At 32.8% G+C, this 20,521-nt stretch overlaps 1 protein-coding gene across 15 annotated transcripts in view; it reads right to left on the bottom strand.

The window, feature by feature from the left end:
• Positions 1–20,521, bottom strand: part of Samuel (SAM-motif ubiquitously expressed punctatedly localized protein) — a 626,277-nt gene that overhangs the window by 209,689 nt on the left and 396,067 nt on the right. For 4 of the 15 annotated variants that reach the window (XM_072529705.1, XM_072529706.1, XM_072529708.1 and 1 more), the window contains one exon: positions 7,950–7,997. The exons of 2 other annotated variants lie outside the window; for them this stretch is intronic. In XM_072529705.1, coding sequence (XP_072385806.1) covers positions 7,950–7,997 — 48 coding nt within the window. Of the gene's footprint in view, positions 1–7,949; positions 8,184–20,521 lie in introns of all 15 variants that reach the window. 9 more of the 15 variants (XM_072529716.1, XM_072529712.1, XM_072529710.1 and 6 more) reach the window with 3 other exon arrangements.

The raw sequence follows: 20,521 nt of genomic DNA, 5'->3' as shown, positions 1-20,521 counted from the left end.
ATAACAATAGTGAAATATTAAATAGTCTTATAATTGTACTTGTAAATATTGCCATAAATCACGTCATTTTACTCTGTATTTATAGGTACTGTGACTAACCGTGAAGCTGTATAATTTGCATTGGAAATAGCAAAATTAGAGAAAGCTTAGCACTGGTGTAATAAACACCATATATTATCGTTTCAAATATTTAATTTTTAATTTTTTTTATTATATCGTCAAATTTTCCTATAGATTAAGTAAGTTTAAAGCAAGTTGTTTAAATATCCAAAAATTTATATCTAGAATTTTTAAAGTAAATAAATTGGTAATAACAAAAAGAGAAATCAAACGATTTCTACCTGGCAAAACCGAATTCAAATTTTTACCACTGTGCTTCCTAAAACTTGCGAAGCAAACAGCTTAATAAATTACTCGGCAAGGGAATCTAAAATTGCATTCCACATGCCGTTCATCATGGTCAAAATTCGTAGTGAATTCAGTTTCTGGTACTCCAAACGAAGTAAAGTAATAAAACATAATGACGGTATTAGACTTTTGTTTTGATACAGGGCAGCGACAGCCGCTTATACGTATTTCGACCTCTTTAGGTCTCCTCAGAGCGGTATAGCCACTACTCTGAACCAAAACAAAAATCTTTCCCGTCCTAGACAATAGTTTATATACGGACGTAACTACGCCATCTAAAAACAAAAAGAGAAATCAAACGATTTCTACCTGGCGAAACCGAATTCAAATTTTTACCACTGTGCTTCTCAAAACTTGCGAAGCAAACAGCTTGATAAATTACTCGGCAAGGGAATCTAAAATTGCATTCCACATGCCGTTCATCATGGTCAAAATTCGTAGTGAATTCAGTTTCTGGTACTCCAAACGAAGTAAAGTAATAAAACATAATGACGGTATTAGATTGATATTATAGTATAAATTGGTAATATTTTAAGAAACATCTTATTTTTAAAAAACCTCAGGAAAAAAGGAGACACACTTAATTATTTGTTACAAAAATATAAACATTACTTTACCAGGAGCCTGAATTTCTGAAAGATCCTTTTATGTTTTTACATTTGTTACATTTACAATGTTCTATCTGCAAAACTTGGACTTTGGTATTGAATTTAATTGAAAGTGCTAAAAATTTGTAGCTAAAAGTGTGAGTAAGTTTGATATGCTATTCCATTGTGGTAGATATTAATATATTCTTAGCTATATGTCTATTTTTTTATTTTGGTAATATTCAATAAAAAATATTTTAATATCATATTGAAACCATGATACTGTCACTCACCCTAAGTGGAAAATTCACTCATCCTGGATATCTTTGATATTAAAATTATTGATCACTGTGGAGACTATTTTTTTGTTATAGAGCTCTTATAGAGCACTCCTATCGGAGATTGGAAATCATCAAGGCTATCCTGACCTTGTTTACAGCTGACCTAAAGAATTTATTAGTGGTACAGCCAAACCACTCTCTCTAAGAGCTCTAAGTATGCTGAAGTTCTCAAATAAATGTTCTGACGGATCTGCATGCTAAAAACATTGCTGTTTTTTGTATGGTTTTGCTGAATATATTAACCAAGACGAAGTTATTTGATATTTACCTAGTAGACTCTTCGGAATAATACCAGTAGTTGACAGACCAAAATAAAAACCAAACAAGAAACTACAACTAAACCAGAAACAAAATAATTTTTTACAATAACTATTGAAAATTCTGTTCGTTTTGGTTAACTCTTCGCTGCAATACAATAAAAATATCGTGCAGCATTTCTGGTGAGTTATTGATCTCTTCACACTTTTTTATCATGCAGTTTTTCAGTTCTCCAAGATAAATTGATTTAAATGAATTAAATTTCGTTAATAAATGAAATTTTTTTATATATAGCCATACAAAAATAACACAAATGTTTAAATCACACGACCTAGGGTGTAAAAGAAATATTTCTTTTCTCTATGTAAATTCCTCTTCATCCAGTTAATTTATAAATAAAAAATAATCTTATTGTCACATCTTGCAGCTAAAATGTTTCTTGAAAAATAAAACGGGACCTATCCACCTTCTTCAACATATTCCAACCCAAACATTTTATAACTTTGTGTAGATGTATGACCATCATCACCTCATATTCTGTGAATTAACAAACCCAGGAAGATAAATCCAAGCTTCATCTAAAAACGTAGTAAAATATCATTATTGTTTAGGTTGTTAATGATCCGCTGACACAACTCTACTCTTCTGTAAGAATCTATTAGAAGCAGCTCTTGCAAACATTGTAGTTTGTAAGTTTGATAGTTTAAATTTTTTTTAAATAAGTAGATATGAGCCATATAATAAATCTGTGTGTTAAGCCACTGCTGAGATGGATGGTTATGGGATCTGATCTATCTGTACGTTTAGACAAACAGCCACTTCTAGCTTTTCGATAAACGCTACCAGTATCTCTGAACAATTACACATATAGTTATATAAGTTTTAATTTTAATTTTTGTTCTGTACTGAATACCATTGTTGTAATTTAATCTTCAAAAACATTAAAAAATATTACGTTAGACTTAGAGTAGAATCATAATAGATGATATAGATATATATATATATATATATATATATATATATATATATATATATATATATATATATATATATATATATATATATATATATATTATATTATATCGAATGACTTGGTATTAAGTATTATTTTGATATCCTTGATTAATATTGGGTTGTTTTTTCTTTCCCACGCCAATGCCACTATTTATCTTTAAACTCTCGGTATTTTGACCTTCAACTTTTTGTGTAAATAGTAGCCATTAGTGGTGACCCTTGAGTGACTGGACAAAGTTCGTAAAATCGAGAAATCTCAATGGTATGTTCGCCCAATAACAAACAACCCATACCCATAATAAAGCTTTTTAAAAGGCTCAGCACAGGTAGAAAAGTGAATATTTGATAGTTTTTGTGTTTCTAAACGACTTGCCAGCTTCAGTGAAGGAGGTAGTTTTGGACAGATGAAATATTGTTTTTTAATTAAAAATTAAATGTACTTATATACTTCTGTATATTTTATCTGACAATAATACAGCTACAGAACTTAATTAGCATACATGCCTCATAAAAGCCATAAGCATGAAAATTATTCTGAGGCCATTTTCTTATGACATCGAATGCGATCAATTATTTTTCCTGGGAATAAGCCACAATTTTACTTTAAAAGTTTATTTTGATGTTTAAATTTCGACTTTGGAAATTATTCTTAAAATACAAATTTTGAATGGGCATTTTCCAGAGAATGCTTAGCTAAGGCTGTAGTATTTAATTTGTTGGTTTGTACACTATGTTTGTGTGCAACAACCCCTCTATATAGATATTGGTGTGTTTGCCCAATATATGTTGAGTTGCAGTCTTTAACAATGTATTTTATAAACAACATCCGAGCGTTAATCGTTAGCAACATTGGGTTTAAATTTTGAAAAATATTTTTCGAATGTTTTTGACGATTTATATCCAACATTGATGTCATATTTGGCCAAGATTTTCGATATTTGTTCGGATAATGTATTTATGTATGGTACGAATATGTAGTATTTATAGGTCAAACTGGCAACATAACAGGTGTATGTTTTCAAAAATTTAAAAAAAGGATCAAATTTACAATTTAAATTAATCTGAGTATTAACACAGCTTTGAGGATTTCTTGTTAAAAATCAGAGGATTTTCTATTAGAGTATTAACAAAGCTGTGTTAATAGCTTAATACGACCAATAGCATGCTACGACAGTGAAGCATGGGCCCTGAAAGAAACATCCAAAAGCAAACTCGACACATTCGAAAGGAAAGTACTGAGGAGAATACTAGGACCTAGGAGAAGAGGACTAGGAGAAGAATGGGAGAAGATAGGCTACCAAAAGGAGCACTGAATGCTAGAATGCGGGGAAAGAGACTGGTTGGAAAGCCAAGAAGGCGCTGGGAAGACACAGTAATCAGCGACGCACAAGTTCTTTTAGGAGTCCGTGTATAGAGAAGAAGAGCCACAGACAAGCAAGGGTGAAGGAAAAATAAAGGAGGCCAAGGCTCAATTTGGGCTGTAGTGCCGGAGAAGAAGAAGAAATTAATACCCCGAATAATTTAAATTGCAAATTTGATCCTATTTTTAAGAAATTTATTTAGTTCTAACATTTTTTATAGTTGTTTAAAACATTATCCTTTAATTTAACTGTTCGTGATTTTCATTCACCAGTTAATCAGTTGTAAGCTTTTTTATTATTTGTTCAAGAAGACACCAATCTATCTAACCATGGTGTAATTGAATTTATCATCACTGTTAATAAAGTATAGTTACTTGTGAGCTCATAAATCCTAAGAAAACGGAGATGGTCCTCTTTACTACGAAAAGAAGAATCACGGGCTTAATATCCCCATGGATTCTAAACTACAGTCTAAATTTTTCTGACGAGGTGAAGTACTTTGGTATTACCCTTGACAGGAAGCTAACATGGAACTCACACTTAGATGGTAGAGCTAAAAGAGCATATATTGCCTATGAGCAGTGTCGACGAACAGTCGGATGCACCTGGGGCCTTTCGCCCAGGGTAATCGTCTGGGTCTACACTGCTGTCATTAGGCCAATGCTAACTTACGGAGCTATTGCTTGAGTACCAAAAGTGCTACAGGCAACAGCGATTAACAAGCTACACCATATCCAGCGGATGGCTTACATAAATATAACAGGTGCCATGAAAACAACACCAACTGCTGCAATGGAGTTGATCATTGGCATGACATCTTTAGATATATATGTCAAAGAGGTGGCGCTGGTGACAATGACGCGCTCAGCTGGTGCAAACCTTGATGTACGAAAGGGACAATTGAAAACTAGTTTCTGGCGGGGAGAGCTGGATGCGCTACCAATGCTACAGGTAGGCTGCGACTCAATTGAACCAAAGTTTGTCTTTAACAAACCCTACAAAATCGAAACAAGACAGTACAGAAAAACAAACGTGGCGAATGCCTATTGCATATACACCAATGGCTCCAAAATGGAAGAAGGCTTAGGATGCGGGATATACTCTAGATCACTGAACCTAAGAATAAAGTGAGGAATGGGCAAAAATGCCAGCGTAGTTCAGAGAGAACTGTCTGGTATCTCCATAGCCGCAAAAGAGATAACCCAAAAAGGTATAGTAGGGAAAACTATAATAATCTGCACAGATAGCAGACAAGCGCTACTAACTTTGAATAGACCACGTGTCACATCAGGGTTAGTAATATAGTGTCACGAGTCACTAACTCAAGCTTTGGATGATAATACCATCATCCTAGGAAGGCGGCAGGCCTAAGCCTCTTAGGACCTGGGGATCTTTTTGGTTGGTCAACTACAACAATCGCGGAAATAATCAAATGTCACTCTCATACACAAACCGTAAAAAGATGGAAAGGAGGGCAAGGATGTAGACTTGCCAGGGTAACACTAAGTAACCTTGAAGAGTCAGCATCAAAGAAGTACTTGGGAATGAACAGGAAAAACATTCGCTTGACAGTTGGTTTTTAACTGATCATTGTCAACTAAGCAAACACCTCCACACACTGGCGCTAGCAGACACACCTCTATGTAGAAAGTGTGAACAAGAAGACGAAACTGTAGAGCATGTCTTATGTGAACGCCCGGAGTTATCGTTAATACGAGAGTATGCGTTCGGGGAGTCCTGGCCCACATAAGGGGGATTTCTCCTGGTGACTTGTCCATCTTCCTAGAAATGGCAGGATGGACAATGAGCACAATGGGTCAATTGTGGCCTAAGTGCTGTGGAACTTAACTCGCCCTAGCTACTCTACAGATACAGATTGTGAGCTCATGAGACATTTTTTTTTGTTTTTGTTTTTTTTACAATTTTCCTTCTAGACTAGGTCAAACTTTAATAACTTTTGATTCATTTTTGATAATTTTGGGTATTTAAATCTTCACTTTTAAAAATAAATTTAACAATTAACTTCATTTTTAATTTTAATTCTTTGACAGAGAGGTCGCTTAGGTTTGCTTTCGCCTTCGTGACATACTAATGCACAGCTGTTCCCTTGGTTTAACCAGGCAGCCATTGGTTTAATATGTACTCTCAAATATATTTCAATTTTCAAAAGAATTTAATTTTTGGCTTTTTAATGTATTTTGTGTTGGCAATTACTTGTCTATGAGGTATTTATAACCTCGAATAAGAGGTAAATTTTTGATCTTTGTAATTAATATAAAAAAAATACTAAAAATAAATAGTAGCTCTGAAGATGCCTGGGAAATGGTGGAAATACTTAGCTGATTTTAATAAAAAATAATATTAAGTTTTTGAAAACGTACACCTGTTGCCAGTTTAATTTATATTTTAGAAGTGTGGTACAAGTTGTACAGTCCTTTTCCAATATGTAGTATTTGTTTAAGTTAGTGACATTACTATTATTATTGCTAGGTACATTTTGGATTTTTTTGGATTAGAATCGAAATAATTATTTTTTTCCAAGATATCTTTAACTTTTTCAGATTTTCAAAATGGTATTGTGGGCTAGATAGCCTAAACACTTCTTTTATGAGTTATAGTTGCGTATGCGTTGCTGTTGGATGGACCAAACATCTTTTATAAACCAGTTAAATTCTTAAAGAAAAATAAAACGAGTAGTGTGTAAGTTACTGCCAACGTTAAGTTAGATAGATGTAGATAAATGCTAATATGATAGTATAATAACTATGTAATTGGCTGGGAAAAAAACAGAATCAGACCCACTGCTGTGTTGGTTATCTGTGGTCCAGTATTTCAAGATGGAATATAGCAGCATTTTTTTACGTTTGTGATTATAACTGGTCTTACCAAAGCCAATTGGATTATTGTAAATCTTTCAGTGAAATGGGGGAATTCCTACCCCCAATAAGGTCCAAAATTAAAGAAAACCTGTTACTTATCTTTTATGTTGTTTTGGTTTATCTTTATTATGTATTTTAGTTGCTGTTTCCAATTTCCTCCTCCAGTTGGAAGTCCCCTCCACCTTTTGAAGTTCCCCCAAGGCAAATGTCTATATCCGGCACTGACATCTTCTCGCTCAGATTTTAGTATTTACGGCTACTAACTTAGCCAGGAACGACTATTTACTTATGTGCTAGCTAAGATACTCGCTTGATAAGCCAGTACCTAGCTGCCGAGCCATGGCTGCCGCGGTATATTGCATTACACAGGATTCCTTCAAACTTTACAATGCTTTTTGGCAACAGAACGAAGTTTAAGTGTTTACAATGTAAATTTATTTAAAACATATTTAGATTTACTCTGACGAACATATAAAAAAGAAACAATTTTGGAAGTTATTTAGAAAAAATTAAGATTGTAAAAAAAATTGTATAAATATGTTGTTAATAAATAAACTTTTTGTTATATCAGGATGAAAAAAAAACGGAACTCAAATGACCTTGTAAAATGTTCCTTTAAATATTTCGTTTAACAGAATATAAGTGAAAAACAGGTAGTAAACTGAGAGGGTTAGTGCAATTTTATGGGATCTAGGCAGGTCAATTTTTGGAATGCAATGAGGGTGGCTTGGCGACAATAGAATTAAGAAGGAGATAGAAATGACAAATGTTTGACTTTAATAATAGTTTTGGCTAAAAATTTTAGTAAACTTACTGCATAATTTATGCTAAATAAGTATTGTAAATTATAAAGTTTATGCCTTGAAAAATAATTAAATGTTTCCCGAGATCGTACTATTTTCAAAGAAGGATCCAGATCGAAAAATCAGTCTATTAAAAAAACTAATAAATTAAATATTAGTCTGAAATAAAATACAGAAAATAGAGAAATAGTATTATGAAAAAACCGACGGTTTAGTCGAAATACTTACATTATATTTAACATTATGTTAACAGAAGTATGAGAAAATACAGAATTATAAACCTTATTTTGTCACTTACCTGAGTAACACCATGCGGGCCAAACAACAGGGCTCTCAGTGTCCATTTCTAAGAAATTGGGAAAAATCCTAATCAGTAGGTTCTAATCATTTACACAATGTTGGGGTACACTTCACTCAGTCTAAGTAAACCAACTTGAATTTAGTATGACACTACGTAAAAGTTTTAGGTTATAGCTTTTGAAATTATTGAGTTTGATGTGTTCTTTTACTAAATAAATTTTAAATACAGTTACTAAGGAAAAATATATTTGTTTTAAATTAAATAGCTATGTATACACAGTGCATGAGTTGTAATAAAAAGTTTTTTTTAATTTTCTGGTTTAGCTTTCAGTTAACAGTTAACAGTTTTTTAAGGTTAACTTTCAGTTTAGTGATGGCTTTTTTTTTCAGAAGCCGTTTGTTATAACCGGTCGTTGTGAAGCCAGTTGGCTTTGGTTTTAATGTTAACGACTACTTATGTAGCCTGAATTGACGGTTTTACGTACCTTCTGAAAAACGGTGACGGATCAGTTATTATATAATAAATTAGAAATTGAGAATTATTTGGTGTTTGTGCCAGGCTAACCGGCTTGGTAAGCTAGTATCAGAGCCACTGAGCTGCGGCCATAATTTAGTGATGAGGTATAAAAAAATCAATTTAAATCTTCACTAATCTGCAAGCAGCAAGTAAAGTGGTCAAACTGAAATCACTCAAAATAATATCCCCTTCTGTTGAAATGGAGTTTTAGACATTAGTTTTCAACAAGTCCATCCTGTTCACATACAAATAACAACGCAAACCCATGGATTATATACCTTACAGAAATGAAAATCGTGGGTCAGTCTTAAAAAATAAAAAAGGGGCAGATTTATATATTAAATAAAATTAAATTTAAAGCAGATACATCGTATTGATATCTAACTCTCAAGCAATGAGCATAGATTGAAAACTTACTCATTTACTTATAAATTATGGATTTTAATTTTGTTCTCTTCTTCTGTGTCAGATTTGTTTTTCGGCCCGATTGGAGTGATTATAGATTGACTAAGTTCTTCAATGGTATTATCAACAGTCCAAAATCTTTTTTCCTCTTTTTTTTCCGTGGTTTACGGCATTGTGCAATTATCTTTCGTTACGTTTTTATGGAATGTTTTTAAAATTTGTTTGACATCCTTCAATTTAAAAGTTATATTTTGTTAGGCCACTTCACCTTTTACTTGAGCCCATATTTACTCTATTGGATTTAGTTGACAAATGATAAGGTGTCAAACGTACTACCATTATTTCTTTTGATTTTGCCATTTCGTCAATGCCATATTTTTATAGTACTATTTATGTTGTCTTACAATTCGTAATAATTCCGTTTTAAGCAGTCTGATCATAGGGTATGGTTTTGCGTTGAACTCATTTAATTATATCTACTTTTTTTCATGAGACCGTGGGTAACTTTTCCACTAATTTTGTATGATAGCTGAGAAAAGTAATCCTCAAACTTATCAAAGTTCATTTCTTCGTGGTAATCTTTAGCGGATTTTGAAACGACCTTAAATAAATCATTTTCCACAAAACCATACCTCCATACCAATGTGCGTGATTATTAATCTTCGACCCTTTCCTGTGGAAGCATTTAAACTTTAAAAGAAAGGCTTGACGAGATATTCTTATCTACCCATACTGTTAAAACGGTAGATTTTCTTTTAGCCAGCTTTAATCTGAATAGAAAATTCATCTTTCTTCTAATCTTAATCTTTTTATCTTTCTTAAATATTGCCTTCGGTAACAAACAATTTCTTTTTTTTTTCTTTGAAGTTCATATCGAAAACCGACCTTTTTAAGTAATTTCGATAACTTGTCTGGATCAAAGTGAGAAAAATTATTATCTCTTATTGCCTTTAATATTGTATCCAATGTAGGATTTTCCTTGTTTAAATATGAATGAACTTTTCTCCGAAGGACGTTTCTATGAAGTTCGTCAATTTCCATTCGTTGTTTTCCTTCACGTCTTTTTGGCTCAGTAATATTTCCTTATTTTCTTTTACTTAAAAATCTATAAATGGTTCTTTTACTAAAACTTGTCATAACCGAGCATATAGTCACTAAATTATTAACGGTTGTTAAAGGTTTAAGATTTGTTGATGATCAAGGGAACCATGAACATTTAACACAATAGTTTCTCTCAGTGAATAAGCACCGTTTGTAAGTTTAGCAACAACAAATTGTAACAATAATGTCCTTTTAACACATGGACTGAACTGCATATTGATAATAAGGACGGTATTAGATTCATCACAACTTTTCCTTATTCGATCGGCAGGTAGCCAGGTACCCCAAAGATGATTTCAAATTCATTAGTCATTAATTAAGAATTATCCCCTAATGAGACAAAATATTCTATGAATGTTATAGTATAGATATCTCTTATAAATTTAAAAATTGTACTACATACAAAGAAGAGAAATTGCTTCGTGAAAAAATTAAAAAGCGAGAAGAAAATAGAGGTATATTATCTGCGTAAGATACATAATGTTACAAAATTCGTGTTTTCTATTTTCTTATTATTATTGGTGTTAAGTGTTTGTAATTTCATGGATTCACTTTGTTTTTAAGTATATGTAACTAAACAAATTATTAATATATAACTCAAAGTAATTTTTCAAAAAAAACCTTATGGGGTAAAACTACATCCGTACGGCAGTGGTTTATGGCCTTGACGGCAACTCTTTACCTCCATTTGAAGATTTGCATTTTTGTAATGAGCTGCCAGTTGCCACCAAGTAGACTTTAATTAATAAATGACTGGCCATATCGGTCTTATCAGTATTAACCATATTAGTTTTGTTCTTATATAAATTTGACTGCAGTGCATAATGAATTCTCAATATTTCAATAGTTGACATTTCTATGTCAATTGCGTAATTATACAATTTACTTTTTTAAAACCAAATCGTTAAACCATATGAAGCCATATTTTTTAATATATGTTAATATTGTGGAAATTATGTTAATCTTTGTAGATCAGAATTTTCTATGGATTTTAAGATGTTAGAATGATAATAAATTTAAAGTTTTATCTTGATTACAAAAAAGAAAGTACAAGAACAATAAATATATTACACTATATTACACTTCCAACAACAATTTATATAAAGGTTAGAAAGTTTCAAACAATTTTTATCGCATTAAGTTTATTCCAGCGTATACAAAATGCAAAGCATACGTTTTCTTGGCAAGATTTCTGAAATACCAATTTTCCTAATTATTTAGCGAGAATCTAGATATCAATTAATTCAATTGCCCGATAAGATCTAAATAGAAGTTAAAAGCTTAGAATTAAAGTTGGTAGGCATTTTCTGTGAGATACAAATCTTTAAATTCGATAAAGAGGAAAGAATACGGGCAGTAGTAAATAGGGATAACTGGTGTAGATGTAAAAAATTAAGTGTTGTACAATTATATATTATTTTAAAATTCACAAAATAACTAGAACTATTTAAAAATTTAATCGAGTTTTAGATATAAGATGGAATTTAACATGACATGCAATGTTATCAATTCCAAATGTAACTATAACATCATAACATGTAAGATCCAATAATGTAACTTAAATTCAAATTAATAATATTTAACGGGTTTTTACCCAAATATTTAGTGGCTCAAAACATGTACACTTAGACACACTGATGATGGAATATAGATTCCGAAAACGTTTGTGATGTAGCCCGATTGGGTGTTTTAATTATATACCTTTTATAAAGGATTTTTAAATAATTTTTTTTTTTTTCAAAAAGTTAAAATTTAAATCTTTTTCCAAGAAATGATTTAGCAGTTACGGAGGGAGGATTGATCTGGTTTTTTATTGGAATGATTATAGAATTGCGCTAAATATCTGGGAATTGATCTGTTTTCTAGATAACATTATACATTTCGAGGAGTTTAGAGAGAGATGTATTTTCTAAAAAGATTTAAGAAATGTCATCGGGACCAGCAACAGATTGTCAGATGAAGAAGGCAAATTTCAGTTTATATATTATTATAGAGGGTGCGTTGATAAACATGATATTATGTGTAGTTGATAAGAAGGTGGAGAAATATTGAGTGTGTAATTAACTGGGAGGCGAATCCGTATTACATTTATTGAATTTATCGCGAAATAATATGCAAGTGTGTCGAAAAATACTTAGCTGTCAGAGATAACTGTATTCTGAAACATTAAGGAAAAAATCTTAAGGTTAGTTTTTTTATATATTTATAAAATAAGATTTGTGCATAAATAAATGTCTACACTACTAGTTGTTTAAAAGTTATGTTATAATATAAATAAAATAAAAATACACATACTATTGAGAATATCTCGAAACTGGAAATAGCTTTGAAAATAGCTTAGAAAGTAGAAATATTTGAACAAGACAAGACATGATGTGGTTTAATAAACGGATCTTCAAAATTAGAAGTTACCTAAAATGATAAAATTGGAAGTACGCAAAATAGAAAAAATATGCATTAAAAAGTTATAAAAAATTTTAAACTCTTTTTAGGAACATAAATTTTAACCCTAAATAATTTGACTATTTTACAACATAGGTAAATACGCTACTTGACCCCATTGATATAATAAAAAAAAACTGAAATAAGACTAAGTATCGAGGTTTAAAATTTCAGATCTGGTTTTTTAGGTTTAGAAGATTCAATTACACAAGTATAGTAGTGTATCGTTAACATCAAGTAGTTATCTGATGCATAATATCGATTTCTTTGGTACTCCGTGTCTTCGACGTTGAAAGAAGTTATAGCAAAGACTATGGGAGACGTAGAAATTGTCCGTAACGGATGTCAATGGCTGTATAATTGACATTTTAGTATGATAACGATATAAGCTGCGCCATTAGATAAATTTGCATACGGTCGAATTCTAAAAAAAATTAAATTTACGTGTTAAAACAATTATATATTATCAAAGTGACACTAATGACACTTTTTTGCATATTGTCGAGTTTCTATCTATACATTTTTGTCTTTCAACTTAAAATATATCACGTAATATATTTTTTTTTCTTTTAGGTTTAGAAATTCTGACTGGGTTTAGACTCCACGTAAATGTTTTGGAAATATTTTAGATTGATTTCATGTACTTATCATTTTTAAAGTGAAGATGTTTCATTTTAGTTGTTTAGAAGATAATCAGTAACTGTAGATCCAGTACATTTTTAGGATCATACCAACAAGGTAAATATCAGAAGAGGTGATCGACAGACGCAGAAAAACTTAGTCATTTACTATTCGCAGACGACGTAGTCCTTTTTGTGTTTATATATATATATGTTTATCCCTGACATACGTTAAAATTTAGTAGACTTTACCAAACCACCGAATTGGTAAAGAAAATAAAGAAACCAGGTCTGGATTCTGCAGCTTATGGAGCACTCCCTAGCGTTTTTAAGGGATATTTATCAATCAGCGAAGAAACTTTAATCAATGTGTCTTAGCTTTTCTTGCATACAGCTTAGCGTTGGGATGCTAACTCTCACAAACTACTCGTAATCTACAAGTGACGGAACGTAGAATGGAGAGGTTATTGTTGGGAACGACTTGAATAGCCACCAGCCCAAATCCAAGACACAACGACTTAACACTCGACATATTCATCACAATAGAAGTAATCGTAGAAGATGTAATCATTACTTCTAGAATTGACCTCCCAACAATTAAACCGTTAAATAGAAGCTAGCTAAACGAAATAGCGGTAGCGGGTAAGTACTCCTCCACAATCCCAGTGGAGGATAGACTTACTTCAGGGATGCGACCCTGCCCTACGCGAGCCTTGATTGTCTCTCAACTCCTATGGAGAGAAATCATGTCCTAAACCCATCCCTACCCAATACCTACTATCCTACCAATTTCCCAAACCAACTCACCAACCCGCCTGGCAAGCGTGGTGTTTAAATGCCAAAACCCCTCAGCATGAATAGACATTCAAGAAAAGGGCCCTCAGTCCCCGGCAGCTCGCTAGTTCCCAACCAAGGTAGCGGTAGGATTCACGGACAGCGGGCAGAGGGTGCAAAGAATCTCCGGGATGTAAGAGGCTACCAAGAACGACGAACGCTGCACATAATTACGTATAATGTAAGAACCTTATCCAAAGATGAAAAAATGACGGAACTGGAGGAAGAACTCAGACATGTGAAATGGGATATTATAGGAATTAGCGAAGTCAAAAGAAGAGGTGAAGATCAGGTCAAACTAAAATCAGGCAACATATTCCACTATAATGGGGAAACAGAATCGACAACTGGAGGAGTAGGTTTATTAGTACACAAAAAATTACAGAAAATGATACAGAGCATTGGCTGCATTTCCCCAAGAGTTATGTATATAAATCTAAGACTAAATAAGAGATACAATCTGAAAATAATTCAGGTATACGCCCCCACCAGCGATTACGAAGATGAGATTGTTGAAGCCTTCTATGAGGAAATCGAAAGAGCAAAAATGCAGGAACCGGCCCATTACAATCTGATAATGGGAGATTTTAACGGGAAACTCGGAAGGAAAAAGGACGAACAAGAAGTAGCAATCGGAGATTTTGGAATCGGAGTAAGAAACGAAAGAGGCGAAATACTTACCAACTTTCTACTGCAACACAAACTGTATGCAATGAACACCTTTTTTAAGAAGAAACAGAGTAGAAAATGGACGTGGGTTAGTCCAGATGGAAGAACTAAGAGCGAATATGATTATATAATAACAGACAAAAAGCAAATTATTCAAGATGTCACTGTACTTAATAAACTATCAGTAGGAAGCGACCACAGACCAGTAAGAGCTAGAATAACGATAAACCTACAAAAAGAAAGAGCAAAGATGATAAACAGTGGCAAACGCATAGTTTGGAATTCACCAAATCAGCCAGAAGCGTACATAAAAAATATAGCAGAAACTTTACAGAGTAATAATCCCAAACCTCCAAGTATCGACGATCATAATAAATTAGTTACAGACTCGGTTAGAAACGCACAACTCAAATTCTGCAAGAAAAATTACACCAAAAGTGAAAAGATTAGCAAAGACACAAAAGCTCTCATGGAAATACGACGAAACCTAAGCGAGAAAGAAAAGGGAAACAAAGAAGAATATAGAAAACTAAATAAAAGAATTTCAGCGGATATTAGAAGAGATATAAGAAGATATAATACTAATGTAATTACTCAAACAGTAGAAAAGAACAAAGGTTTAAAGATAATGAAAAGAGAACTCACACAAAGTAAAAAAGAAATATACAAGCTAGAAGATAAAGACGGAAAGGCAACAACAGATAAACAAAACATTCTGAAAATAACTAGAGAGTTTTATAAAGACCTCTATACCAGCCAAAGATCACAAGAAAATTTACCGACACGAGTAAAGACTCTCATAAATCAGGGATCGGAAATACTTTTACCCATTACTGTGTCAGAAGTAAGATCAGCTTTAAAGGAAATGAAGAACCATCGATCGCCTGGTGACGATAGACTCGTTATTGAGGCAATAAAAGCAGGAGGAGAAATTCTATTAAAATCAGTAAGCGAACTGTTTAATAAATGCTTACATGCGGGTACGATTCCTAAAGACTGGAAAAATGCAGTGATAGTCTTGTTACACAAAAAAGGTGATATTACTAAATTAGAAAATTATAGACCCATCAGCCTCTTAACACATATGTATAAACTCTTTATGAAAATCTTAACAAAGAGACTAACACCTAAACTAGATTTCTATCAGCCCAAAGGACAGGCAGGCTTTAGGAGAGGATATGGCACAAATGACCATTTGCACACCATAAAGATCTTAATTGAAAAATGCATCGAGTACAACATACCACTGGTTCTTGCATTTGTCGATTACGAGAAGGCTTTTGATACTGTAGAGTTTGAAACCGTACTGGAAGCCCTAAATCAAAGCCGAATAGATTACAGGTACACGTCACTAATCAAAAACATCTACGAGAACGCTACATCAAGTATACGACTACACAAAGACACAGAAAAATTCAGCTTAGGTCGAGGAGTAAGACAAGGAGACAATATTTCACCAAAATTGTTCACGGCAGCTCTAGAGTCAATATTTAAGAACACCCAATGGCAAGATATGGGCATCAATATAGATGGAGAAAGATTAAATCATCTGAGGTTTGCAGATGATGTCGTATTAATCGCAGATAACTTACAGGATACGGTTTCTATGCTACATTCGCTTAAAAGTCTGTCTGAAAGAGCAGGATTAAAGATAAACTTTGAGAAAACTAAACTTATGACAAATCTCGTAATGAGTGGAAATATAACTATCGACAATAATACCATACAACAAACAGACACTTACAAATATCTGGGACACGAGATTAAAATAAACAGAGACAATCAAACAAATGAAATACAGAGGCGAATAGGCCCGACATGGGCAGCATTTGGCAAACTAAGCCATATTCTAAAAAGTTCAATTCCCATGTGTCTCAAGCAAAAAGTTTATAACCAATGTGTTTTGCCTGTACAAACTTATGGAGCAGAGACTTTAACACTCACGCAGAAATCTGCGAATAAACTAAGAGTTACACAACGAGCCATGGAATGTGCAATGCTGAATGTGAGCCTCCGAGACCACATAACAAACCGACAAATCAGGCAAAGATCAGGAGTTCAAGACGTCATCGAAAGAACCACGAGACTTAAGTGGAACTGGGCAGGACACTTAGCCAGAACACAAGATGGACGATGGACAAGACGAATTATGGAATGGAGGCCCAGAAATTATAAAAGAAGCCGAGGACGACCACCGACTAGATGGACCGACGACATAAAAAGAAAAGCGGGAAACTGGCTACAAGCGGCCCAGTGTAGAGAACACTGGAAAGAACTGAGGGAGGCCTATGTCCAGCAGTGGAAGGGATTGGCTGATTGATGAAACGAAATAGACATGAAGAAAGAATTCGAATCCACAGAAGAAATGGAAAGAAAAATAGAAGAAATCACAAGAAAATCCAACAAGCAATGAAAAACAACATCCCAAGAGAATACACGAACAACAGAGGACATTTTCCAAACAACTGGAAACATGCAAGAATCATCCCTCTACTGAAATCAAGGAAAGACGGAAGAAGACCATAAAATTAAAGGCCAATATCGTTACTGGAATCCTAAAAAAGATATTGGAAAAAATCATATACAAAAGACTTATGAAAGAAGAGATATTGTACAAAAAGTCCAATTCAAATTCAGAATAGAAAAAAACTGTGAACTAGAGTTGTCAGCCATACGGAAATACGTGAAAAATCGTACGACATGGTGTAATAAAAACTTTTATCTTAAAAATGGGCAGAGTTAGATTGCCTTAATATTTAGTTAACATATGCAATTCCTATTTAACAAAAGATGTCCAGAATACAAGAAGTCCAAGAAAAGATGCCTCAAGACAGTATTCTGTTGCCTATTTTGTATAATATATTTCTTATAGAGTTACCTGTAGATGCAAGAACAAATACAGCTTTATAGGCAGACGGTACAGCAATATACACTGCAGCAAAAGAAGACAGCGAATCGTCCAAACTTTAGAAAATCGAATAATTCGAAAATTAAAATCAATACAGAAAAGACCCAATTCATCATCTTTACACAGCAGAAAAATCCACCTATAGTAGAACTCACGATGGAAAAAAACGTAATACAACCATAAGAATCAATCAAATGTCTAGGAGTCCATTTCGACAGAACACACAAGCAGTAATTGTAAAAGCGAATTTAGCAAAACGACTAATTCAATCTTATATTTTCAGGTCCAGCTCAAGAAGGTACAATTATACCAGGACTACGTTAGGTCTGTGACATTTTACGCAGTCCCAGTTTGGAGTTCCACAGCAGAATCCAACTCCAGGAAATAAGATGCCACAGGAATGTCATGTTACCGATTAATCGACAGATTGATATGGCAGAATAGAATATTAAATGCAGCCATTAGAAAAAAGGTCTACTTCACACCACTGACGCAGGTGACCCAGACCAGGGACATCCTCGGCTCAATTCGAATACAGAGGTTTAGAAGGTTTAGATGCCCAAAAAATATTTGGGGATTAAAATGTGTAATGACAGCGTTTTCTTCTTTTCTTTCGTAACAGTTACTTATATCAGTTTATATAACTTACATCGTTTAGTTATATTTTATAGTTATAGTCTATTCCTAAGAATATACTCGAAAACAGTGGACTAGCAAAACAAACGGAAACAACATGGAGTTCTGAAACAGAAGAAAAATGGAAACAATATAAGAAAATATAAAAGAAAAGAAAATAAAAATGAAGTGAAAAAAGAAACATTTTGTAGTAAATTACATTTTCACAAAATTAACTTTAAGTGGAAAAACTTTAGTGAAGAAGGGAAAAAATGTTATGATTTATGAGAAGTATAAACAAAAATTAAAATAGCTAAAACTTTTTCTTCAGACTGTATTTTACGTCGATTGCAAAACCACGACTCATTATTTCATTTACGTCACTTTTTAGGTACACATAGATTTCCTCTTGTCACGAATGGAATATTAACTTTTATGTCTTGTGTGACCTGAAACATTTTTAAAATCACGATCTCTGGAGAATATGTAATGGATAGTAAATCAAAACCATTCGACAGCCTAATTACCCATAAACTGTTGATTCCGAGGACGAGTTGATTATGTACAAATGTCGTTTATGCAAGACAACTCAATTTTGTACTTGTGGGAATATAATGTCAAGAGACTTTTTGACATTATAGACTGTCTATTTTTTTATTAATTTAAGATTTTAAGTCTTTTTTAGGATGTAATACTATCATTACGTTAGTTTATATTTGATTATTTTATATCACCACTATAAATATCACCTTGGGCAGTATCTTACGGCCATTTTCTGTTTACCTATAAATATGTTGTTAATTCTATTATTTATTTTCACTAGTTAATTATATTTTTCAATGTTTTGTTCACTAGGATATTAATTAAATTAAAATAAATTAGAATGTCAATTAAACTAAAGAGAATGTTAATTTTAGGACGCTAAAAAAGATGCAAAAAAGTTAAATACTTTTACCCCCGAGCTTTCCCCTAAAATCCCCCTCGTAGAGGGGGGAAATGGAAAAAAACTGAAAAGATGTACTAAGAATCTGTACGCTATAGAAACATTGTTTTAAATAAAAAAATGTAGCTAAGTAAATTAAAAAAAAAATGTTAATTAGCATTTTTTGCGTAGAAACAACGCTTGAAGCGATCGACGATTTTGAATGTCAGTTAAGAGCGCGAAATCAATGTTCAATAAAAGTTGTATCAGCTCGACGGTAAAAATTCAATATCTTTTGATCCAAGTATCCTACCGACAAAAATCAAGATGCGTTTTAAAGGTAAAGAGTGCAGATTTTGTATGAATTTTTTGGATTTTGCCGCAAATAAACTCAGTTTTTATTAAGGTGTTAAATAAATAAACGTGCCGCGATTTTAACATTTTTTATGATCCTCGTGAAATCAATACAATTTATACCTTTCATTTGCAATATGCTTTGCGATAAACCAAAACTCGTCTTCTTGGAGACATTTTCTGTGACGTGTGATCGTTTGTAATATCGTCTTTTATGTAAAAGTTTAAATTCTGCGTTTTTTAGTCCTATTTCAAATGCCTCAAACTTGAAATTTCATGTTGTAGGATTTGAAGATTGGTCTCTGAAAATGAAAATTTCACTCCTTATGACCTCTCAAAGAAAGTAAATAAATTTTTGTGGATTTCACAAGAATGGTAAAAAATGACAAAAATTGCATACGAAAGTTACAAACTTCACCTTTAAAATGCATTTTGATTTTTGTCGATAGAACACTCTGATTAAAAGACATCTAATTTTTACCGTCGTGTTGATACAAATTTTTTATTTGACATTGATTTCACGCGCGCAATTGACATTCAAAATCGTCGATCCGGTCGTTTCAATCGTTGTTTCTAACAGAACGGTTAACTCTACACGAGTGGTAAAAATCATTTTTGTTCAAAATTATCTCAGCTGCATTTTTTGTTTGAAATATTTTTTTCTACGGCGTATAGATTCTTGATAAATCAAATTCTTTAGGAGGAACTCCGGTGATAAAAGAGGTAAACTTTTTTGGATCTTTTTTGGGGTCCCAAAATTTATATTTTCGACAAAATTGAGCGTGTTCATATAATTTTTAGGCATAATACCTTAATTGTAAAAGAATACAGAACAAGATTGTTTGACGATGACATATTTTATTGCAAGAAAAACTGCAGTAACAGACATTATAATGGTAGAATCAAAACAAGCAATTAAGAATGCAACTAACGGAAAAACAGTAGGTCCAAATAAGATACCTGTTTAATTAATCAATTGCATTGATCATGAAGCCCTTCACACAATTCTAAATATTTTCAACAGAATATGCATAACAGATATAATCCCCCTATAATGGTTTGTTACTTATCCAACTTAATCCACATTGGTTATACTATGTTCACAATACAAAACATTATCTTTAATAAGTCACACACTTAAAATCTTCCTGAAAATAATACACGGAAGACTCTACAAAAAACT

This window comes from Diabrotica undecimpunctata, chromosome 4 (genome assembly GCF_040954645.1).
Source record: "Diabrotica undecimpunctata isolate CICGRU chromosome 4, icDiaUnde3, whole genome shotgun sequence".
NCBI lineage: Eukaryota > Metazoa > Arthropoda > Insecta > Coleoptera > Chrysomelidae > Diabrotica > Diabrotica undecimpunctata.
This window is presented reverse-complemented; position numbering and strand designations above follow the sequence as displayed.